Below are 24,827 nucleotides of genomic sequence, written 5' to 3'. Positions count from 1 at the left end.
GGAGGGATTAATTGGTAGATCTTAGAATTAAGAGCATACTTGTTAACAGCACACACACCTCCAAGCTCCTTCATGCTGGGGTGTCACAATAATAAGGAATTGGGGCGGGACAATTACAGATGACCTTTCCTTATAACAACGATATCTTTCATTTGCCAAACTCTCAGTTATCTCACACTTCCTTCAATATCTCAAAAAGTCACCTATATTGACCTTTTGTAACAGGCAAATTTATTTACATTAAATTCATTCATGAATGCATTAATTTGCTTAAAGGCAGCAGGCAGTCAAAATACTTTAGTCAGCCGGTAGCTCTGATTGTGTTGGAGGTGATGTGAGATAGTAGAATCATTCTGTGGGCGGGGTTTGATCACCTGAAGCCACAGCTACCAAGTGATGAATCTATTATCTTTAAACAGGACTGGAGTCTTGGCCTTATCTTTATGGCATAGAGGCAAGCAAATGAGGAACTGATATATCACTATTCGGTGGTGGCTGGTGCCCACTGGCACTGTTGGGGCAGAAGGCAGAGAGACCAACAGGAGGTGCAGCCAAGGCCAACTAATTCTAGTTTTGTCCCCATCCTCTTCCCTGCCGAGTTCTGTAAGGGCAAGACTGAGTCGGAGGAGGAAGCTAACAGCCAGGGCCACCCCCTGCACTGGATAAATAGGTGGTGGTTGGATCAGCCCCATGGGTGCTATTAAATCATTAAATATCATTCAAGCAGATGAAGCACAAAATAAACAGGTTTCCCCATTTTTATTCTGCCATCTGTTTTCCTGGGAGCTTTACTTTTGGTCTTGTAGCCATAGCTCTCCAAAATGCCATAGTCCTCTCCCACAGCAGGGTCAACTAACTCTCAGGCGTCTCCAATCTCTTAAGGCCCTCCTCCTATCCACCAGGCATTGCAGGTTCCTCATATGGTTCATCACTGAGGTAGGTTGGCTGTGAACCTTCACTGATCTGCCTATCACTCAGGTCATAATGGCTCAGCTCAGGCGAATAGCTATCTCGCCTTTGGGCTGCTTGACTATCTGTTCCAGGCTTTTGAAAGGAAGACTCGTCTGTCTGCTGAGTATGAGATACCACCAGCCTGCCAGTTCTAATATTGATCCAGCTTCCTTCTAGCACAGAAACAACACTGTAAGTCACCTTGGATTCATGCTCCAGATCAATATATGTATCTACGCTCAGCAGCGTAGTTGCACTCTGGTGGTTGCTTATCACTTTCTCATAAGGATCCTTCAGTTCTTCCCAAGGTTGTACAATGCTGCTGCTTGATGAACAACTTTCAGATTGTACACTGCTACAGCAGGAGTTTTCGCCAGATTTTCCTATAGATTGCATCACATCAGATTTCATTGGTTTTGTACTTCCAACTGTATCTCTGCCATCTTCCACAGCTCCTCCATTAACACCACAAAGTGAACTTTTGTTTGTCTGCTGACCATGACTGAACAGGAACTTACCAGTTTTTCTGTTCAGCCAGATTCCATCTTCTAGAGAAATTATGCTATATGTCTGCTGAGCTGCATCTTCACCTTCTGTGTATGACGATAAGCTCCCAAGTGTTCCTTTGCTTGCAGACTCATCAGGCTGCTGGGTTGGATTTCCTAACGTATTCCATATGGTGTTACTAAAATGAAATTCATCACCCAAAACCTGCTGGGTTTTGTATCCCTGCTCCATTTTCAGCTCTTTGCCCTGCAGGCTTCCCTGTCTAGACTGTGGCACCCCTGCCAGCTGGCTGCCACGTCGGGAACCTTGCACCTCCATCTGCAGGCTGCCCCGCCGGGATTCTTGCACCTCCGCCTGCTGGCTGCCCCGTCGGGATTCTTGCACCTCCGCCTGCTGGCTGCCCCGTCGGGATTCTTGCACCTCCACCTGCTGGCTGCCCCGTCGGGATTCTTGCACCACTGCCTGCTGGCTGCCCCGCCGGGATTCTTGCACCTCCGCCTGCTGGCTGCCCCGTCGGGATTCTTGCACCTCCGCCTGCTGGCTGCCCCGTCGGGATTCTTGCACCACTGCCTGCTGGCTGCCCCGTCGGGATTCTTGCACCTCCGCCTGCTGGCTGCCCCGTCGGGATTCTTGCACCTCCGCCTGCTGGCTGCCCCGTCGGGATTCTTGCACCTCCGCCTGCTGGCTGCCCCGTCGGGATTCTTGCACCTCCGCCTGCTGGCTGCCCCGTCGGGATTCTCGCACCTCTGCCTGCTGGCTGCCCCGTCGGGATTCTTGCACCTCTATCTGCTGGCTGCCCCGTCGGGATTCCTGCACCTCCGTCTGCACCTCTGCCTGCTGGCTGCCCCGTCTAGATTCTTGCACCGGTGCCTGCTGGCTACCCCGTCGGGATTCTTGCACCACTGCCTGCTGGCTGCCCCACCGGGATTCCTGCACCTCCGTCTGCACCTCAGCCTGCCGGCTGCCCCGTCTAGATTCTTGCACCGGTGCCTGCTGGCTGCCCCGCCGGGATTCTTGCACCAGTGCCTGCTGGCTGCCCCGTCGGGATTCTTGCACCACTGCCTGCTGGCTGCCCCGCCGGGATTCCTGCACCTCCGTCTGCACCTCAGCCTGCTGGCTGCCCCGTCTAGATTCTTGCACCGGTGCCTGCTGGCTGCCCCGCCGGGACTCTTGCACCACCATCTGCTGGCTGCCCCGCCGGGACTCTTGCACCTCAGCCTGCTGGCTGCCCCGTCGGGACTCCTGAACCACCGCCTGCTGGCTGCCCCATTGGGACTCCTGAACCACTGCCTGCTGGCTGCCCCGTCTAGATTCTTGCACCGGTGCCTGCTGGCTGCCCCGCCGGGACTCTTGCACCACCACCTGCTGGCTGCCCCGCCGGGACTCTTGCACCTCAGCCTGCTGGCTGCCCCGCCGGGATTCCTGCACCTCCGTTTGTTGACTGCCCTGCCGAGACTCTTGCACCACTGCCTGCTGGCTGCCCCACCAGGACTCCTGCTTCTCCGTCTGCACCTCCGCCTGCTGGCTGCCCCGTCGGGACTCTTGTACGACTTCCTTTTGACTGCCTCGTCGGGATTCTTTCACCTCCACCTGCTGGCTGCCCCGTCGGGACTCCTGCACCACCACCTGCTGGCTGCCCCATCGGGATTCCTGCACCTCCGCCTGCACCTCCACCTGCTGGCTGCCCCGTCTGGATTCTTGCACCACTGCCTGCTGGCTGCCTCGCCGGGACTCCTGCACCACCGCCTGCTGGCTGCCCCACCGGGATTCCTGCACCTCCGCCTGCTGGCTGCCCCGTCTGGATTCTTGCACCACTGCCTGCTGGCTGCCTCGCCGGGACTCTTGCACCACTGCCTGCTGGCTGCCCTGTCGGGATTCTTGCACCACTGCCTGCTGGCTGCCCCACTGGGACTCTTGCACCTCTGTCTGCACCTCTGCCTGCTGGCTGCCCCGCCGGGATTCCTGCACCTCCGCCTTCTGGCTGCCCCGCCGGGACTCTACCATATCTGGCTCTGGAACCCCCCTCTTTTGGCTGTCCCATTGGAACTGTGGCATATCCTCCTGTATGCACTCTCCCTGGGATGGTGGCATCTCATTCTGTTGGCTCCTCACTGCAAGTTTGTTTTCAAGCTGCAACAGTTCTTCTGCTTCTTCAGGAGACATTAGGGTTTGGGCTGCAATTAGCTCTGCTGTTGCCCCCTTATTCTCAGTCGGAAATTCTTTCTTACAGGTGAGCTCCTGCTCTACTTCATCTTTTCCATCACTCTCAGATCCAGGCTTACTTGGTTCAGGTGCAGCACTCCTATCCATACTTCCTTTAGATGCACGCCTTAGTTTTTTTGCTATATAATCCTGAAGCCAGCTTCCCTCAGTTTGTTGACTGCTACAAGACATTAATGTGCCAGTTTTTCTGTTAATCCAAGTATTTATCTCAAGGGAAATAATACTATATGTTTGTTGAGCCTTTGCAGAAAAAGAAGTTTTCCGTTTTGTTTGACTTGTCTCACTTGCAGCAGCACTTGGCACTTCAGACTCTTTTTCAGCACCCAACTTGGCTCCGGTCCCAAGTGATTTGTCACTTTGGGATTCTGGCACAACGGGCTGCTCACTTCCCCTCCGGGACACTGCTGCAGTAGGTGGCTGGCTGTCTTTCTGGGGCTCAGGCAGGATGTGGAGTTCACTTTGCTTCCGAGACTCAGGCACAAAGGGCTGCTCACTTCCTCTCCGGGACACTGCTGCAGTAGGTGGTTGGCTGTCTTTCTGGGGCTCAGGCAGGATGCGGAGTTCACTTTGCTTCCGGGACTCAGGCACAAAGGGCTGCTCACTTCCTCTCCGGGACACTGCTGCAGTAGGTGGTTGGCTGTCTTTCTGGGGCTCAGGCAGGATGCGGAGTTCACTTTGCTTCCGGGACTCAGGCACAAAGGGCTGATCACTTCCCCTCCGGGACACTGCTGCAGTAGGTGGTTGGCTGTCTTTCTGGGGCTCAGGCAGGATGCGGAGTTCACTTTGCTTCCGGGACTCAGGCACAAAGGGCTGATCACTTCCCCTCCGGGACACTGCTGCAGTAGGTGGTTGGCTGTCTTTCTGAGACTTAGGCAGGGTGTGGAGTTCACTTTGCTTCCGGGACTCAGGCACAAAGGGCTGCTCACTTCCCCTCCGGGACACTGCTGCAGTAGGTGGTTGGCTGTCTTTCTGGGGCTCAGGCAGGGTCCGGAGTTCACTGGGTTTCCGGGACTCAGGCACACCAGGCTGCTCACTTCCCCTCCGGGACACTGCTGCAGTAGGTGGTTGGCTGTCTTTCTGGGGCTCAGGCAGGGTCCGGAGTTCACTGGGTTTCCGGGATTCAGGCACACCAGGCTGCTCACTTCCCCTCCGGGACACTGCTGCAGTAGGTGGTTGGCTGTCTTTCTGGGGCTCAGGCAGGGTACGGAATTCACTGGGTTTCCGGGATTCAGGCACACCAGGCTGATCACTTCCCCTCCGGGACACTGCTGCAGTAGGTGGTTGGCTGTCTTTCTGGGGCTCAGGCAGGGTCCGGAGTTCACTGGGTTTCCGGGATTCAGGCACACCAGGCTGCTCACTTCCCCTCCGGGACACTGCTGCAGTAGGTGGTTGGCTGTCTTTCTGGGGCTCAGGCAGGGTACGGAATTCACTGGGTTTCCGGGATTCAGGCACACCAGGCTGATCACTTCCCCTCCGGGACACTGCTGCAGTAGGTGGTTGGCTGTCTTTCTGGGGCTCAGGCAGGGTCCGGAGTTCACTGGGTTTCCGGGATTCAGGCACACCAGGCTGATCACTTCCCCTCCGGGACACTGCCGCAGTGGTTGGTTGGCTGTCTTTCTGGGGCTCAGGCATAACAGGCTCTTCACTGCCCATCCAGGACTTGGGCACAGCAGGCTGGTCACTTCCCCTCCGGGACACTGCTGCAGTGGGTGGTTGGCTGTCTTTCTGGGGCTCAGGCAGGGTACGGAGGTCACTGGGTTTCCGGGATTCAGGCACACCAGGCTGCTCACTTCCCCTCCGGGACACTGCTGCAGTAGGTGGTTGGCTGTCTTTCTGGGGCTCAGGCAGGGTCCGGAGTTCACTGGGTTTCCGGGATTCAGGCACACCAGGCTGCTCACTTCCCCTCCGGGACACTGCTGCAGTAGGTGGTTGGCTGTCTTTCTGGGGCTCAGGCAGGGTACGGAATTCACTGGGTTTCCGGGATTCAGGCACACCGGGCTGCTCACTTCCCCTCCGGGACACTGCTGCAGTAGGTGGTTGGCTGTCTTTCTGGGGCTCAGGCAGGGTACGGAATTCACTGGGTTTCCGGGATTCAGGCACAAAGGGCTGCTCACTTCCCCTCCAGGACACTGCTGCAGTAGGTGGTTGGCTGTCTTTCTGAGACTCAGGCAGGGTGCGGTGTTCACTTTGCTTCCGGGATTCAGGCACAACGGACTGCTTACTTCCTCTTCGGGACACAGCTGCAGTAGGTGGCTGGCTGTCTTTCTGGGACTCAGGCAGGGTACAGAGTTCACTGGGTTTCCGGGACTCAGGCACAAAGGGCTGCTCACTTCCTCTCCGGGACACTGGTGCAGTAGGTGGTTGGCTGTGTTTCTCAGGCTCAGGCATAACAGGCTGGTCACTATCCAGCTTGGATTCCAGCACAAGGGACTGTTCGCTACCCCTCTGTGAGTCAAGCATGAAGAGCTGTTTACTGCTCTGCAGCAACTCAGGCACAGCGGACAGATCACCTGTCTTCTCAGGTCCAGTGAACTTGGGCTGTTCACTGTCCTTTGGGATTTCTAGAGAAGCAGCGTCCCTCCAATTCTCAGGCATGCTGGGCTGTCCAGTGCTCCTCAAGTACTCTGGCATTTCACTGCCTCTTCGAGATTTGAGTCCCATTAACACTTCACTGTCTTTCTGAGGCACAGCAGACTGTTTTCTGACCAGCCAGGGGTCATCCTCCATAGGCTTCTCAATATCCTTCCAGGCAGGTGCTTGTACTTCTTTTTCAGACTTGGGGCAGGTTGATTTTTGAACCCCAGTTTCCCAACTTGCCATCATTTCTTGATCACCAAGCTTCTTTTCTCTCTCTCTATTAGCCTGGAGCCAACTGCAATCAGTCTGCTGACTGAGGTTTCTTATTAATTTGCCAGATCTTCTGTTTAGCCAGGTAGATTCCTCAATTGAAATGATACTATATGTTTGCTGAGCAAATGAGGCCTTTTGCTTCAGTGGTGCTGTCTTACTATCCAAAGAAGTGGGCCCCTCGGTCTCAGTTTCACGATCCACCTTGCATTCTGTCTCTTGGGGCTTTTGGTTGTCATGCTGGGAGTCCTGCTCAATATCCTGTTGATTAGGTTGGTGGCATACTTCCAGTTCAAGTGGGGGACTGCTCTGAAAATTCTCTTCCTCAGCCTCCAGAGGAGTTTCCCCAAGATTTGCCACTGCAGCGAGGATACTGCTATAACGGAACTCTTGAATTTCAGCCTGCTTGCTATTGCGGAGGGAATCTTGCAATTCCAGAGGGAGGCTACACCGGCGGAATTCTTGTACCTCATGTTGTAAATGAGCTGGAAGACTGCCACGGTGGAGGTCTTGAACATCAAATTGCTTGGTGCCATTGGAGGAAAGTTTGTGTGGGAGGCTGCCATGGTAAATCCCAGGTGCTTCAGAGGGCTGGTTGCCCAAAGAGGGATCTTGTAACTGAACTGGAAAACTCTCCTGATCAATTTTTTGCAAGTCAGACTGGCGGCTGCCATGGCGGGAACCTTGCAATTCACTTGTTGCACTAGTTGCTGAACTGCCATGGCTATCTGTCTGTAGACTCTTTTCAAACAGTTCTCTTTTCAGAGATTCTGCGCTATCTGTCTGCTGTGCCTGGTCAGTTATATTTCTGTGCATTTTTTTCAGTCTCTTTATTCTTTTATCTTCTGGCATTTGGTAGGACCCCTGTCTTTTTGGCAGCTGGTTGCCAGACTTGGACTCCTGCTCTTTTGGCTGTTGAGTAATGGAACAAGATTCTTCTGCTAAAGCCTGTTGACTAGTTTGCCTTGATTCCTTTCCCTCTGCCACTTGTGGAATACTGCGGCGAGACTCGTTTGCTATAGGTAGTTGACTAGCCTGCCTTGATTCTTGCCCCTCTGGTTGTTGAATACTGTGGTGAGAATCTTGCGCTATCAGCTGTTGACTAGCTCGCCTTGATTCTTGCCCCTCTGGTTGTTGAATACTGTGGTGAGAGTCTTGAGCTACAGGTGGTTCTACTTTTGTATTTGCGTAAGCAGCCCTGCTTATTGCAGCCTCATGAAAAGGACGCAGAATTTCTTCAAGTGTTTCTGGGCCCCAAACAAAACTAGTTTGCTGACTGCCAGATATCATTTTTATGCCTGTTTTTTCGCTGATCCAACACCGTTCATCCATTAATTCAGTTTTGTCTAAGGCCTTACCTTGGGAAGATTTTCTGCTCTGCGGATTCTGGCCATGAATGGACTGCTGACTGCTACGCCGAGATTCCAGTTTCTCATATCTGGAGTCTTGCACAACAGGTTGCTCTGTCTCTTCAAGTAAACTAATAGCCTGTTCCTGGCCTGGGATATGAGGGCTGCTGCTGCGGGATTGTTTCCTAAAAGATGTTTCACTCTCTGGTTGGCACATCTCATTGCAATTCTGTTCCTCAGCACCTAGCATGTCTTCATTTCCAGGGATTACTTGGTCAAATGCAGGTTCAGAGTCATCCATTCTTCCTTTCACTTACAAACTGCTACTGTAGACACTTGAGGTCCACAGGTGCAGATCTGGCAAGCCAAGTATCAACCTCTTGCCAATCTCCACCTTTAGTTTAAAAAGCTATAAAGTAAACATGAGAGCTACCTTGTCTGATCCCACTTCACGGGGGTTGTTTTATTCTTTTCATCAGGGCTGCGACTTGTATGTAGATGGCGTCATTGTCTGGATGGGTGGCAGACTTTTTTTGTTTCTTGTTTTCTATTTACAGCCGGCTGGAATCATGGCCCTTATGACAAAACAACAGCCCTGGATTAGGTGGTCACCAACTCTCCCCCTGTAGTGGTCTTCATGTTCTCACTCCAACTGCCTTTGTTCTAGAAGCTTCAGTAGCTGGTCTATGACATCATTGCCTTTTCTGCTCCAGCCATTCATACGATAAGAAGGCATTAGTCCAGGGCTCTAGAACTGGGCACAGACTTCTTTGTGGTGGCCATTCAGGCACAGAAACTAAGCCTTTGGCTGTTCTAATAGGCTGGACTACAATTTGCTTTCTATGGAAACTAACTTTAGGAGGAGGTAACTAATAACTATTTCCATTAATGGAACTCTTAAAGTGTGGTGTTAAGGTTGCTCAGCTGGTTTAGGGATTGGAGGGTTGGTCACCCTGTTGATGGACCACGTTGCTGAATAGTGGTCAGTCAAAGAAAAGCTGGTGTTTTCGTCCCTAGGCCACAGCGTGACTGATATGAGGCCTGAAGGTCAGATGGGTTCAAGCAGGGCTTGCCTGGGATCAGCATTCAATATACAGTACTGTACACATCTAACAACAACAGTGGTCTCTCTTTTCCATGTGTATGTTTCAATTTCAATGTCAGAAAGTCTGTTGCTTAATACTATGCCTAAAGAAGTAGGCATAGTATTAAGCAATAAATGACTGTGTATTTTATAAGGACACACAAACAACAACAAAAAGACATTGCCCCAAACGAACTGAAGAGATGAGAAGCACCAGAAAAAATTACCAATGCAATTAACCGTTTGGCAGGGACCCAAAATGGGAACCATCACAATTTATAATGCACAAGGACCTGATGCACAGGGTTATTTTGTTTTAAAAAAAGAAAACACATAACAATACCTGGTTAACCACTGCCAAATAACAAATAAATTTGTTTTTATTTTATTTATTAAATTTGTATACCACCCTTCATCCATAGATCTGAAACTCCAGAAAAATAAGTTCTGGAATCATAGCTCTCTGGAGGTTTTTTTTAAATAAGTTGCTATGGAGCATGTGCCAGGACCTCTTGGCACACCTCACTGACAGGGATGTGCCTTGGTGTAGGACTGTAGGTGGCCTGCAAGGCTTTCTTGGAAGCTTACGCTTTGGGAGTCCTACACTGCAAAGGCTGTGTTGACATTTCCTCATGCCAGAGAATTCTGTTAGATGTGTTAGCATACCTGCATTGTAATTTATTCATCTATCTATATGCATGGGAAAGTTATTCCTCATTTTTTAATCAGTCATGACAAAGCTTTTCCTGCAGCTAATCCCCACACAATTTGACATTAACCTTTGGCAATTAATCATCACATTAAGCAGTACATGCAACAGTATATTCAAAAATAAAAGCAATACCTTCAGTAATATTGTACTTTTTAGAATGGATACTTTTCCTATCCAGGAAATCTTCAAAAATACCCATCATGTACATTTACCTCCTGTACAAGTTTGTCACAGTTGAATACAGTTATTTTAAAAGCCTGGGTAAATAAATATGTTTTAAACAGTTGGTGAAAGCTCACCACATTAGGTGCCTGCTATACCTCCCACAAGAGGGAACTCCCACAAGAGGCAGTGATGGCCACTTACTTGGATGGCTTTAAAACAGGATTAGACACATTCATGGAAGACAAGGCTATCCAAAGCTAGTAGCCATGATGTTCATGTCCTGCCTCCACTGTCAGAGGCAGTACACCTCTTAATACCAATTGCTGGGAATCACAGGTGGGCAGAGAGCTGCTGCACTCATGTCCTCCTGCTTGAAGGTTTCCCATTGAGGCATTGGGTTGGCCACTGTGAAAACAGGATGCTGGACTAGACTGATCACTGGCCTGATTCAGAAGACTCTTCTTATGTTAGCAGTTACTGAGCATTCATTCTGATTTGTTTGCAGAAACGTTACGATGGCATTGTGTCAAGCAAGTGCCATTCCACACTTTCCAGTGCACTTTGACCTCTGCTTCCTCACTGCAAAAAGTCCTGTGGAGAACTCCCAATCAACTTTTACGTGCGCAACCTGAACCTGCAGGTACATGACTGGCTCTCACTCCAAAATAGTTACAGTATGGAAGTGTCCTTCGAATATAAGGCCTGTTAACACTATTGGCCATGCCGGCTGTCTGCTGCAAGGTGCCCCTAAAGAGCCCGATCAATATTCCATCTGCATTGGGATTTTGGAACAGCCGAAGCTGCCCCCTCCTAGGGTTGCCACCTTGTCCCATATGTCCATGTAAAATGCTACATTCCGTATTGATAGTTTTGTCCTGAATTTCAGGTCTTCTCTCTCTCTCTCTCTCTCTGCCAAGTTAGGGATCCTCTCCAAATGCATGAGCTTGGAGAAGTGTGTGAAAGGATTTAAGCTCTGGGTAGCCAAGCACATCTGTACAAATTCATGTATGTCTGTGTGCGTGTGCGTGTGTGACAAATTCCAGAGGGGTTATTCTGTTAGGCTGCAATAGATTGTAATGGATTGCTTTGAAGTCACTTCAGCACCAGATAGGGGGGAAAGCCCCCCCACACCCTGTATTTTGCCAGAACAAAGGTGGAAACACTAGGTAAAGGGACCCCTGACCATTAGGCCCAGTCGTGGCCGACTCTGGGGTTGCGGTGTTCATCTTGCTTTACTGGCCGAGGGAGCCGGCGTACAGCTTCCAGGTCATGTGGTCAGCATGACTAAGCCGCTTCTGGCGAACCAGAGCAGCGCACGGAAACGCCGTTTACCTTCCTGCCGGAGTGGTACCTATTTATCTACTTGCACTTTGACGTGCTTTCAAACTGCTAGGTTGGCAGGAGCAGGGACTGAGCAACGGGAGCTCACCCCATCACGAGGATTGGAACCGCGACCTTCTGATCGGCAAGTCCTAGGCTCAGTGGTTTAACCCACAGCGCTACCCGCGTCCCTGTGGCAACACTAAAAGGTCAAGGGACCCCTGACCATTAAGTCCAGTCGTGACCAACTCTGGGGTTGCGGAGCTCATCTCGCTTTATTGGCCGAGGGAGCCGGCGTACAGCTTCCGGGTCATGTGGCCAGCAGGACTAAGGCGCTTCTGGCAAACCAGAGCAGCGCATGGAAACGCCATTTACCTTCCCGCCGGAGCGGTACCTATTTATCTACTTGCACTTTGATGTGCTTTCGAACTGCTAGGTTGGCATTTGACGTGCTTTCGAACTGCTAGGTTGGCAGGAGTGTAACACTTTGTTGTTGTTGAGTCGTTTAGTCGTGTCCGACTCTTTGTGACCCCATGGGCCAGAGCACGCCAGGCACTACTATGTCCCTAAATACTCCTTTACAGAGGCGTAGCGTGGGGGGTGCAGGGGGGGCCGGCCACACCGGGCACAACATCTGGGGGTTAGGGTTAGGGGGAGCAAATCCACAGGTTAGGGGGCGCAAATCCACGGGTTAGGGGGCGCAAATTACTTGCCTTGCCCCGGGTGCTGACAACCCACGCTACGCCACTGCCCCTTTATAGTCCTAGCCCAGGATAGTTCCCCAACGCTTGCAGAGCAAAACGGACAAGCATGCGGGACGACGTCACCGCTTTCACTTTCTGCACACAGTTACAGATAGGTAGCCGTGTTGGTCTGCCATAGTCAAAATAAAAAATTCCTTCCAGTAGCACCTTAAAGACCAACTAAGTTAGTTCTTGGTATGAGCTTTCGTGTGCATGCACACTTCTTCAGATACACTGAAACAGAAGTTGCCAGATCCTTCTATATAGTGAGAATGTGGGGAGGGGTATTACTCAGAAGGGTGGTGGGAATGGGAGATTGGCAGATAGCTGAGATGAGCCTGTTGACAACTCCTAACGACTGTAATAGGTCTTACAGGAAAAGGCAAGGGGTGAGAAAGTGAGAAATGGCTTAGTCATGTATAATGAGATAGGAATCCAATGTCTCTGTTCAGACCAGGTCTCTCCATGGTTTCTGCACAGCGATTTGCACTCCTTTCCCCGCCCCTTTTCCCCAACGCCCAGGAGGAAGAGGCGAGCCTCTTCAGGCCCCGCCCGCCTCTAGGTTTCCTCCCCTGCCTTTCCCCGCTTGGGCCGCTAGAGGGCGAGGCGAGGCCTAGCTCGAGAGGGAGGGGGGAAGAGAGTGAGGAGGAGAGGGGAAAAAAATAAAATATCAGAGGCCGGCCGCTGCGCCTGCGCAGTGTGTCCGGGACAGAGGCGGCCGCGGCCCAGGCTTGGGAAAGCGGAGCGGCGGCGGCGCCTGCTGCGGCTTGCGGCGGGGCCGGCGGCGGCGGCCTGGGGGAGACGCGGATGCGCCCGCGGCTGGCTGGGCTGGGCCTCGCCGGCGGGTAGCCAGGGCCGGGGAGGGGGCGAGCGCCCCTCCCCCCTCTCCTCACGAGGGGGCGGGAAGGCGGGGAGGAGGGGGCTATGCAGCCGCCTCAGCCGCCCCCCTACGAGTTCCTCAGCGAGGAGAACGGGCAGAAATGGCGGGGGCTCCTCGTGCCGGCCCTGCGCAAGGTCAGTCGCTCGCTCCCAGCCTCCCTTTTCTCCGCCGGCGGGCGCCCCGTCATGCGCGCGCACCCCTCTCTCTCTCTCTTTCTCCCTCGGTCTCTCTTGCGCGCGCACCTGGGCGGCGGGGGGTGGGGGGCGGCGGCGGCGGCGGCGGGAGCCCTCTGTTACCCCGGCGACGACGTCGTCTCCTAGGCAACGGGACCCCACCGCCCTATCCGCCCAGCGCTCCCCCTCCCCCTCCCTAGCGCTCGCCCGCCTCCCAAGTTTACCTCACGGAAAGGTTCGGGGGGGGGGCGCCAGCCACCGGTCCTGTCCCTCCAGGGAACGCCCCTTTCGCCCTCTTCCTCCAATCAGGAGGCCCCTCTGCCCTCTCCTCAGACAGCATCCCCTTCGTTTCCCTCAGAGGCGCCTCCCTGCGCACCTGCGAACACACCCACCGAGACCCCACGCCCACCCCATAATAATCCGCTTTCCCAGCCCCCCCCCCGTCTCCACAACTAGTTTTTGCTGGGTTTATGAAAGTATACTAATGTGTCCAAAAACTATCAGGCGGGTGGTAGAAATAGAAAACAGAATACAGTGGTACCTCGGGTTACAGACGCTTCAGGTTACAGACTCCACTAACCCATAAATAGTGCTTCAGGTTAAGAACTTTGCTTCAGGATGAGAACAGAAATCGGGCTCCGGCAGCAGCGGGAGACCCCATTAGTTAAAGTGGTGCTTCAGGTTAAGAACAGTTTCAGGTTAAGAACGGACCTCCAGAACGAATTAAGTACTTAACCCAAGGTACCACTGTAGCTGTGAGAACAATTTGATATATATCTATATATCTCTTCAGTGTTTTTTTAACCTGGGGGTCCTCAAAGGTACTGGCACCTTCTCCCCCCACCCCACAGAACAGTGATGGCCAAACTTGGCCCTCCAGCAGTTTTGGGACTACAGTTCCCATCATACTTGCCCACTGGTCCTGTTAGCTAGGGATGATGGGAGTTGTAGTCCCAGAACAGCTGGAGGGCGAGTTTGGCCATCACTGCCCTAGAAGAAAAGCATCTGTACCTGTTATCTGCCAGGTACAGATGGGGGCTCGTGCTGGCTCTGGCTTCCTGAGGCCATTCCACTTGGAATTTATTCCTTGCTCTCTCCTTCTCGTGTCAGGGTAAAAAGGTAAAGGGACCCCTGACCATTAGGTCCAGTCGTGGCCAACTCTGGGGTTGCGGCGCTCATCTCACTTTACTGGCCGAGGGATCCAGCGTCCAGCTTCCGGGTCATGTGGCCAGCATGACTAAGCCGCTTCTGGCAAACCAGAGCATCGCACGGAAATGCCGTTTACCTTCCCGCTGGAGTGGTACCTATTTATCTACTTGCACTTGGACGTGCTTTCGAACTGCTAGGTTGGCAGAGCAGGGACCGAGCAACGGGAGCTCACCCCGTCGAGGGGATTCGAACCGCCGACCTTCTGATCGGCAAGTCCTAGGCTCTGTGGTTTAACCCACAGCGCCACCTGCGTCCCTGTGTCATGGTACCATTGGCCAATTTCGTCTCTCCTTGGGAAGGGTGGAGTAGATGTTGAAATAAAATACAGTGGACGCTCAGGTTGCGAACGTGACCCATGCAGGAAGCACGTTCACAACCCATAGCGCTGTGTCTGCGCACGCGCGGGTCGCAATTTGGTGCTTCTGCGCATGCGAAAAGCGCGATTTAGCACCTCTGCACCTCTGCTCTGTAACCCATTCTGGTACTTCTGGGTTCAGTGCGGTGCGCAACCCGAAATCACACAACCCAAAGCATCTGTAACCCGAGGTATGACTATAGATAAATCTTTGGTTGCCCCAGAAACCCTCCTTAAACACGAGCGTTTCCCTCAGTTCCACCTAAAAACAGCCGGCACCCACCAGGCGTTCTAAACTACAGGTCCCATCAGCCCCAGCCAGTCCAGCTGTCTTGGGCTCTGATAGGGGTCTCCAGATGTTTTGGCCAAGGCAGGTGCATCCTGCTTCTCCTTCAAGCTGAGTCCATCCAGGCGCTCCTTCCCCGTGTCCACAGCCCTGTTTTTCCCCTTAGGATCTCTCTCAACACACCTGCCACCCCAATCCCAACACAGCAATCTCCCTGCACTCTCCGTCACCCTGCACTTTTCTTCCCAAGACGCGCAATTTTGTCCAGGCTTTAGTGGGTGAGGAGAAGAATTGAGCACGTTTCTGTTTATGCCTTCTTCTTTCCTTGCTTCCCTTGCAACGGGATATTTGGAACTGAAGTCGTTTGCTTTGATGCCATTGTTTCAGATCGTGTATATATTCCTACTCTGGGACATTTGGGTGAAGGGTGGGTTGTGAACAGCTTCTAATAAATAACATTTCTAAGGTTATGCCATAGGTAAGGCCGAAGCTTTTTTTAAAAAATAAAAGGATCAGATTGTGGGGTTTCTCAAAGATGAGGTGTTGGCTCCCATCTTGGAAATGTGATGGTCCTTTACTCAGTGGCGTAGCGTGGGTTGTCAGCGCCCGGGCCAAGGCAAGTAATATGCACCCCCTAACCCGTGGATTGGCGCCCCCTAACCTGTGGATTTGCGCCCCCTAACCCTAACCCCCAGGTGTTGTGCCCGGTGCAGCCGGCCCCCCCTGCACCCCCCACGCTACGCCACTGCCTTTACTGTCACGCTCCTCTGCAGAAACAATAGTGTCAGAGACCTGTTGCAAATACTCTCCACTCCTGCCTTTGTTCCTAAATATGCAAGTTTGCTTATTGCAAGCACTGTGCACATATTCTTCAATCAAAATACTCCATTCTTTGTAGAGCATCCACCCATAGGTTACAGCCCCCGTTTTCGTATTTACACAGTATCTTCCATGCCCATTATGTCCCATGCACACAGGAAAAATGCACAATTGTCACTGTGTACACACACATGCACACACAGATGATCATATCTGCACCATTTCCATCACTGCACAGATGTCTGTTCCCCCTTTTCATATATGTACAGGATTCACGTTGCATAGTATTAGCCCAGCACCAGGCAGACTCCAGGCACAGGAGACTGGCAAATGGCTCAGAATTATTTTGTCTGCTTGAGGCAAAAGCTGTTGCATGGTTACAATTTTGTAACAGTGGCATCCCTTCTCAGGCGCTCCCCACCCACCTCTGGCAAAACTCTAGACTGAATTTGAACAAAAGACTTCTGGATAAATTTGTATCAAAACACTTTCCCAAAAGAGACTACTGTGTAATTCTGGGTGCTTTTTATATCCCCCCCCCTTTCTGAAAAAGCGGGGAGAGGAACAGGGGAACCTCGAAAGCACTTTCCACTGCTTAAAGAGCAACTGCTGAGTGTCAGATTGGAAGGGAAATACTGAGTGCTAGGAACTCCACCAAATGTTCAGAAAGAACCTTGCATCTTTGTTTCTTTTGCAAAAGTATACTAACAGATGATTGAGCACTGTTATTTCTTGTTGAAGTACAGTGGTACCTCGGGTTACATACGCTTCAGGTTACATACGCTTCAGGTTACAGACTCCGCTAACCCAGAAATAGTGCTTCAGGTTAAGAACTTTGCTTCAGGATGAGAACAGAAATTGTGCTCCGGCGGCACGGCAGCAGCGGGAGGCCCCATTAGCTAAAGTGGTGCTTCTGGTCAAGTACAGTTTCAGGTTAAGAACGGACCTCCAGAACGAATTAAGTACTTAACCCAAGGTACCATTGTACAGGAGATTGTCATATGCAACTGTGTTTATTGTAAACTGATTTGTACCTCTAGCAGCCATATACTGTATTTTTTCCCCTTTCCATTCTGAGGGTGAGCTGCCCAGGCAGGTGTTCTTATAGCAGCTCCAGACATTAGTATGGCTGTAAAAAATTGTGTATCTGAGAAACAGAGTAGGAGGAATGAGAAGACTACTAGTACGTCTTTCAGTGATGCCTTGAACATAAATCAGCAGGTGTATTGAGACTATTATTTTAAAACCAATCTATGAAAGTAAGATGCCACCTTTGTTGTTCTGTTGCATGATTACTTAGAAATAAGTCCCACTGGGTTCAGGACTGAAATATGTTGAAATTCTAATTTACCCTTGTAGATTCATTCTTACTGCATTTCCATTCCAATTTTCTTTTGAGCAAAGAGCAACTAAATCAAGGCTTCCTGGGAATCTCATGCAGGAATTCACCAGGCTGTGATCTGATTTACCTTTAACAAGGCAGCAGCAGTAAACATCATAGGTCCTCAGCCCATTTTTTGGGCCCAGAAAGGGATTCAGCGGTAGCAGTTTAGCGTGAGCCAGCTGATGGAATGTCTTCTCAATCAATAAATAGAAAGCAATAGTTCCTTTTCCCACACAAGTAGCTGTAGTTTATCTAAACAAATAACCTTTGATTTTACACATGGAAAACTGTTTTTAAGGCATTTTTAAATGACATCTTTTTTGGGGGAAAGTCTGATAGTAGATATTTCAGATCCATTCGAAAGTATGGGCTGACTGAGTACATACAGCATTGGTTGTGATTGTGTACAGATTTATTTCTGCTTAGAACTCATTGACCTCTATGAGATCCATACACATGGAAATTCACGATTCTTTCCAAGTTAAAGTAACTTTTAAATGTAGCTTTACCAATTTTTATGATTGAATTGGGCTTTCACAAGCATGGAGCATCAGGTACCGTATTTTGCGCCCCATAGGACGCACCTAGTTTTTTGGGGGGGAAATAAAGAAAAAAACCCAGGTCGGGGAACAGTGGGAAGGCACGCTCTGCCTCTCCGCTGTCCCCCGAGCTTGTGGGGCTGGCGATGGGGAGAAGTGCGCTGATCCCGCGACTGCAGGCAGCTCTGCACCGCCATCCGGAGCGGGGCGGGACTTAGCGCCCCGCTCCCGATGGCCGCACAGAGCTGCGCTGATCCCAGGACTGCAGGCAGCTCTGCGTAACCCTCGGAGCCGGTCTCCCGAGGGTTGCACAGAGCTTCCTGAAGCCTGGAGAGCGAGAGGGGTCGGTGCGCACCGACCCCTCTCGCTCTCCAGGCTTCAGCGAAAGCCTGCATCCGCCCCATAGGACGCACCCAGATTTCCCCTTCATTTTTGGAGGGGAAAAAGTGCGTCCTATAGGGCGAAAAATACGGTATTTCAAAGCAAAGTTTCAGTCCTATGCCTTTTTGCCTGGGAGTAAGCCACACTGAACTTTTACTTCTGGGTAAACATGTATAGGGTCATCCTGCAAAAGAACATACCAAGAGACAGCTCGGCTGACACTGGAGTTCTGGAGATGACTCCATTGCATAATATGCTTTATATGTCTGCAGTTTTTGGTTTTATATATTGTTGTATACCTCCCCGTGATCATTGGATGGCGGGCAGTCTAGAAGCAAAATTATAGTAGCTAAAAATGAACACTGAAGTGTTTTGAGTGGGTATCCTCTTCCTCAGCCAATACCAGAGCAGGTTTTCAATTCAGTTCCTCATCTTTGCTTCCTCTAAGCCTATACTAACTTTGTGTTTATATGCTTTAAACTTTTCAAACATTGCATTCTGTTCACACCCAGCAGAACCTTTCATCTGCCCTGAGACCTAAAATCTAATGGCAGTCCAAGCTTGATAGAAGACGCATGTCAAGGATGCAGATGGGTGGAGACATTCATCAGGGGAAAGCTACATGCAAATAAGGGAGCATGGGAGAAGGACAATATATTTTTCCCAGCACAAAGTACACATCAGCAGAAAACCCAGGGGGGAAGGAAGAAGTTAACAACTTAAGGAACAAGTTGCTGTAACACTGCTAAATGTTTATGTCAGGGAAGTAGCTGGAGTGGCAGTTAACTACACCATAATTCCAAGGCTTAATTTCTTACGTTCATCTGCACAGTTCTCCTCCTTGATAGTGTGTCTGATGGACAGAACAGGGCTGGCTGCTTTAAGAGTTTCTGAGCCTGTCAGCAATTTTATAAATAGTTATAAGTAACCATTAACTTCATTCTCATGGAAGAGATTTCAAAATAAACAGTCTGTACTTCAGCAATTATGTTTAACTTCTTCTATTTTAATTGGACACTTTGATCCCTTTTGCCTCCTCGTAGTCTCAGCAGAACCACTGAGTTAGTTTCTGTTTCCTAGATTAGAATAAGGGACGTAACTTGCTGAATGACTGGCAATTCTTTAGCAGTACAGCATTGTCATTTTCGCAGACCAAGGCTATGGGCAGTTAGGGAGAGACTTTTAGTTAATGAAGTAAAATTTAACTTTTATCACTGCATAGGAATTCATTTTCTCACATTTTGTTTTGGGATGTGCTGGAGAAACTGGGGCTTTGAAATGATGAGCAGGGCCTTGTTGTCAGTATCTCTGTCGCTCTGTTTTCTGGCTGAATTAAAATAAAATAAAATCTTTGTGCAGGTACAGCAGCAAGTCCACCCCAACCTTTCAGCCAAGGAAGATTCCCTCTACTACATCGAGGAGTTAATCCTTCAGTTGCTAAACAAGCTATGCATTGCGCAGCCACGGACTTTTCAAGATGTAGAGGTACGAATGCGAGGGGAAAGGCCCAGGTGTTTCCTTACCAAACAATGTTGGTAGGAGAAAGAGGAACTGAAAAGCCTTTACTGCAATCCAGGCTGAATCATGATGGGAGCAAGCCTGCTGGAGAGAACGTGGTCTGCTTCCCTGAACTGAGAAAATAGACACTGAAAATTATGCTTGCATTGTGCAGGCGCAGATCTGTGGAACAGGCAAAGCCCTGGTTTAAGGAACTGGGCAGCATGTGCATTTGTCTTCTGTGGCAGGAATGTATTAATCAGCCGTGTCTTCTGAGCACAAAGCAGTGCAAGGGTTGGAGAGTTGCTTTGCTCTGACGGCAAGCCCTTGTGTACAGTGAGTTGCATTTGGCAAAACGTATACAGTGGTGCCCCGCAAGACGAATGCCTCGCAAGACGGAAAACTCGCTAGACGAAAGAATTTTCCGTTTTGGAGGTGCTTCGCAAAACGAATTTCCTATGGGCTTGCTTCGCAAGACGACAATGTCTTGCGAGTTCCTGCTGGGTTCCCCCCCCTTTTTCTAAGCCGCTAAGCCGCTTATCAGCTGATCCGATCAGCAGATAAGCCGCTAAAAGCCGCTAATAGCGCTAATCCGCTAATCCGTCAATGGGCTTACTTCGCAAGACGAAAAAATCGCTAGACGAAGAGAATCACAGAACGGATTCTTTTCGTCTTGCGAGGCACCACTGTACACGAGAAACTGCTTTTCTGTTGCCATATGAGGAGTGCTTGAAGGAGCTAGGTATGTTTTGCCTGGAAAAGAGGAGACTGAGAGGAGACATGATAGCTATCTTCAGATATCTTAAGGACTGTCAGATGGAAGAGGGAGAATGCTTGTTTTTTCCTGCTCTGGGGGGTAGGATTCGAACCAATGGCTTCAAGTTACCTTCTGACCGTAAGAGCTGTTCAGCAGTGGGACAGACTCCCACGGGAGGTGGTGGACTCTCCTTCCTTGGAGGTTTTTAAGCAGAGGTTGGGTGGCCATCTGTCATGGATGCTTTAGCTGAGATCCTTGCATTGCAGGGGGTCAGACTAGATGACCCTCGGGGTCTATTCGAACTCTTAAGAGTCTATGATTCTATGAACAAACCTGTGGAAGAACTGTGATAGAACACACATTTTCTTGTCTTCTCATATTGTACTTGGTTTACTCCACTGTGGTTTGTCTTCATGCAGGAAAAACTCAATAATAGGTTTTTGAGAAGCAATTTGAAAGAAAGGTTTGGGTGCAAAAGGCTGTGGGGAGGAGAGGGATACGGCCTCAAAGAAATAATTCCCATGCTATTGTGGCCGCTGAAAGAAACTGTGGGAGTGGGGTTGTGCACCAGCTTTTCCTTTTAGAATCCAGCAGGTATTTTAACACCCCCTTTTTTTTACATTTGTGCAGGAGCGAGTTCAAAAGACGTTTCCTCACCCCATTGATAAGTGGGCGATTGCAGACGCACAGTCCGCTATTGAGAAGCGGAAACGAAGAAGTCCCCTCTTGCTGCCTGTGGACAAAATACATCCTTTATTAAAGGTATGTTGTACTGAGAGCTACCAGATGGTTTAAAATGCCATTTTCAATCTCTTATTAAATTTCAGAAACATTTTAAAGCAAGTAATGCCCCCAATTTATATTTTTAAAAAACCCAACAGCAATAAGAATCCAGCCATCATTGGAAGTGCTGGTTATGACCTATAAAGCCCTAAACGGCTTAGTTCCAAGCTATCTGAAAGACTGTACTCCATCATACAAACCTACCTGGGTTTTCCACGCTTCTGGGGACGTCCTTCACTCAGCCCTGCCACTCTACAGGACCACTTGGTGGGGATAATAATAATAATAATTATTATTATTATTATTATTATTTATACCCCACCCATCTGGCTGGGCCTTCCCAGCCACTCTGGGAGGCTTCCAAAAAAATATTAAAATACTGTAATACATCAAACATTAAAAGCTTCCCTAAACAGGGCTGCCTTCAGATGTCTTCTAAAATGTGGGAGACGGCCTTGTCGGTGGCTGCTCCCGGACTTTGGAACTCCCACTGTAAAGAATCTAGACTGTCTCTCACCTTGTTGCCTTTCTGCCAGCAGGTGAAGACTTTCTTGTTCCAACAGGCTTTTGGGAACTGGCTGCTTTTAATTAAAGGGCAGGTGTCATGCTGTTTTTATTGTAATTATTTGTAAGGTTTTAATATAGTTTATATATGTATATAGTTTTTATACATATATGCGGGGTTATCGTTTTTGTTCGTTATTATGGTATGCATTTTTGTGTTTTTGTATTGTAAACCCGCCCTGTGATCTTCGGATGAAAGGCAGTATAGAAATTTTAAAAATAATTATAATAATTATATCAGTGTTTAATTTTTTTTTAATTATTGTTTTCTTTATGTTTTTAGCAGTTCTTTTTTTATTTGCAGGTTGCCTTGAGTAATTATTTATAAATAAATTAATAACAACAATAACAATAATGAGCTGGGGTGTTTGCCGGGGGTTGGGGGATTTTTTTACTGTTGTGGTTGCTGTTGGTTTTCTGTATCTTTATTTTGCGTCTTTTGATTTATGTGGAAATTGTTCCGTTTGGTTGTGTATTTTTTATGCTGCATTTATTGTTTATGACTACTTTTGTTGTGTCGCATTTATATATTTATTTCATGTTGTAATCAGCCTAGAGCATGGTTGGAACTGTGGAAAGGCAGCATACAAATAAAAGAATGTATGTTTGTAATAATAACAGCAACAACAGCAACCAGTCAGTTAAATAAAAGGCAGTGAGGCAGTTTTTTAAAATTCACAAGCTTTGTAGTGTATATTGTCGTGACTCAGCATGCAATGAAGCAAGTAAGTAAGCAGAAACAGGGGGGATGATTCTGAAGAATCCCTTCCTAAGAGGGAGGAGGAGGCAGCAGAGGTTGGGGCTGCAGCTTCCTCTTCCTGTGCAAGCAGGAAGGTGGTTCTGTGGCAGCAGTGCTGCTGTATGGCATGATTCATAATGGTTGCCGCTACCTTCAAATGCATTCTTGGAATCCACGTCACTGTCATCTCCCTTTCTGGTTTCTGACTTTGTTTAAATCAGAGGAAAAATCAATGTGATTTTTTTAACACTTCCCTTTTTGTGTTGAATTTCAGGAGGTGCTTGGCTATAAAATAGATTATCATGTGTCCCTTTATATCGTGGCTGTCCTGGAGTATATTTCGGCGGACATCTTAAAACTCGCTGGCAATTATGTTTTCAACATACGACATTTTGAGATCTCGCAGCAGGACATTAAAGTATCAATGTGCGCTGATAAGGTGAGGTGCCGTGGAAATCCTGGGCTTAGATGGCAAGTGCTTCATACACATCCAGATTCATTATAGGGCTGTGATTTTTGTTTTTTGTTACTGCTTAAGAACTAATCCACCTTGACATGATTAAAAAATAACGACAACCTCATTGTTTCTGTATAAGCAACAAACTTTACAGGACACATTTCTTCATTACCAGACTCTACCCAGAGATTGTGAACCCTTATGCCATAAAATAGTAACATTACCCTGTAAGACTGGCTTGGATTCAGTCGTTTGCAATCAGACATTAAGTTCATATTTGATTAGAGAAAAGTCGAGCATGAATGAAATGTGTGTTTTCTTCTTAGGTGTTAATGGATATGTTTGATCAGGATGACATTGGCTTGGTTTCTCTCTGTGATGAAGAGCCCTCTTCCTCAGGTGTACTCAATTACTATGACCTGGTCAGGACTGAAATTGCAGACGAAAGACAGTATCTCCGGGAGCTGAATCTAATAATAAAAGTGTTTAGAGAAGCCTTCCTGTCTAACAGAAAGCTGTTCACACCTAATGTAAGTCAAGCCTTTTACTGTGCTAACCCTTCTGTGTTTTAAACAATTGTGTGCTTTGAGACACAAACAAGGTGGAAGTGGGAAGAGGCAGAGACCAGGTTGGCTATCACAAGGAACACCTGACTTGGAAACTTTTTAGGGGTCTGGACTGTTGGCTGTGGACTGTTACTGTTGAGAAGTTTCTTGGTTGGTGTGGTTTCCTTTGGCCATAACTTGATGATGGCCTAAAGCGCAAATCCCCATATGATAGTCCTTAGTTCTGAAAGGAAGTTATGAAGATAGGTTGCAGCAGCATTTTAAGAGTGCATTCCTCCCTTTATCACAGATTTATTGTGGGAATTTCAGCATGAAAGTCCCAGAGAATTGCTTCTCTGGCCCAAACAGAGAGGGCAAAGACAGAGGCAGCCCCGTGACTGCTGGTTTTTTAAAGGAATTGCTTCTTTCTCCAGGGAACCAAGGCAGTTCACATCATTCAGATACAACAATGAAAACTAGTGATGAAAAATTAATGCTTGGAAACCACAATTGAAACCCAGCCTTGTATAGCGTAACAGCTGCAGTAATGATAAAACCCCAAATGCCTTTCCGAAAAGAGAGGTTGCATATTGTCTTGTGAATATGCTTATTCTGGTGGCACAGCACATGAAGAATCTTCATGCAGGCCTTATTAATATGAATGCAATCTGTGCAAGGGGACAGTAGTTCTCTACAACTCTGCAGGTACATGAAGGAGCGGCCAAATCTCCTATAGTAAGAATATTTTCTGGGATAGGCAGGGAGCAGACTGTTAAAATGCTGTTAGTCTTGAACTCCAAAATGACCTGCAGCGTTTTCTTCCGATCCTTCATCTCGATTTAATTGAGATCCTGCCATATATTTTCAGTGCGTTTAAATAAGGATGGAGAAAGATGTGTGCATATTCAGGGAGATTTTCTTTCCCTTAGGATATTGATATGATATTTAGCAACATCACAGATATCCATGAACTGACAGTGAAGCTCCTGGGGTTAATTGAGGACACTGTGGAAATGACTGATGAGAGCAGTCCTCACCCCCTGGCTGGAAGTTGTTTTGAGGACCTTGCAGAGGTGAGTTGGCCAAGCCATTCAGTTTGTTGCGTTGCTGAGCATGAGTGTCGTAGCTCAAATTCCTTCCTGGATTAGAATTGCAGTGGAGAGTCCCCCTGCCCCAACACCACCCTCCAACTCCCGGAGAGCAAAATGAGAATGGAACTTAGCACCCTCATCCCCGCTTACAAGTGGCTTTTACTCACAAGTAACATGTCTGAGTATGGCTGCTATATTTCAAAAGGAAGCCTCTGTGGTGGCCTTAGCCTGCATTAGCCTCTTTTTGCTGTCAGATCTATCTGTAAAAATATGCCTGTACAAAACAGACTGATTAAATGCTTTACCCTGCTGAAGGGGGCTAATGTGCTGTCTTCCAGATGTTTTTGTCTACAGCACCCATCATTCCTGATAGTTGGCCAGGTATATTAGAGTACATGTCCAGTATCAGAAGGAGCAGCAATGCTTTGAAGTTACTTATGCCTTAATGTCCTGAAGTTCTTTGTTTC

The 24,827-nt window shown here is 49.0% G+C and overlaps 2 protein-coding genes across 30 annotated transcripts in view; one reads left to right on the top strand and one right to left on the bottom strand.

The window, feature by feature from the left end:
• Positions 1-744: 744 nt before the first annotated feature.
• On the bottom strand, positions 745-4,094 carry LOC309529354 (uncharacterized protein). 29 transcript variants are annotated; one of them, XM_082217345.1, is made up of 6 exons: positions 3,049-4,094; positions 2,923-3,012; positions 2,821-2,850; positions 2,707-2,748; positions 2,275-2,550; positions 745-1,950 (listed from the first exon to the last, which is right to left on the bottom strand). In XM_082217345.1, the coding sequence occupies exons 1-6, from the start codon at positions 3,850-3,852 to the stop codon at positions 892-894; spliced, it is 2,301 nt and encodes a 766-aa protein (XP_082073471.1). In that variant the 5' UTR covers positions 3,853-4,094; the 3' UTR covers positions 745-891. The 29 variants fall into 29 exon arrangements, with proteins under 29 accessions (XP_082073471.1, XP_082073486.1, XP_082073489.1 ...); XM_082217360.1 differs by lacking the exon at positions 2,923-3,012 and having other exon boundaries at positions 2,821-2,886; positions 3,115-3,148; positions 3,221-4,094; XM_082217363.1 differs by lacking the exon at positions 2,923-3,012 and having other exon boundaries at positions 3,115-3,148; positions 3,221-4,094.
• An 8,611-nt stretch (positions 4,095-12,705) lies between these two features.
• SOS2 (SOS Ras/Rho guanine nucleotide exchange factor 2) overlaps positions 12,706-24,827 on the top strand; it is a 41,691-nt gene continuing 29,569 nt past the window's right edge. Inside the window, exons 1-6 of the mRNA XM_082229646.1 lie at positions 12,706-12,915; positions 19,287-19,412; positions 20,812-20,943; positions 22,542-22,706; positions 23,051-23,254; positions 24,199-24,342. Coding sequence (XP_082085772.1) covers positions 12,826-12,915; positions 19,287-19,412; positions 20,812-20,943; positions 22,542-22,706; positions 23,051-23,254; positions 24,199-24,342 — 861 coding nt within the window. The 5' untranslated portion in view covers positions 12,706-12,825. The remainder of the gene's footprint in view (positions 12,916-19,286; positions 19,413-20,811; positions 20,944-22,541; positions 22,707-23,050; positions 23,255-24,198; positions 24,343-24,827) is intronic.

Source organism: Podarcis vaucheri (assembly GCF_965113315.1).
Source record: "Podarcis vaucheri genome assembly, chromosome: 1".
Taxonomy (NCBI): Eukaryota; Metazoa; Chordata; class Lepidosauria; order Squamata; family Lacertidae; genus Podarcis; species Podarcis vaucheri.
Note: the sequence above shows the minus strand (reverse complement) of the source record. Positions and strands in the feature narration are given on the sequence as shown.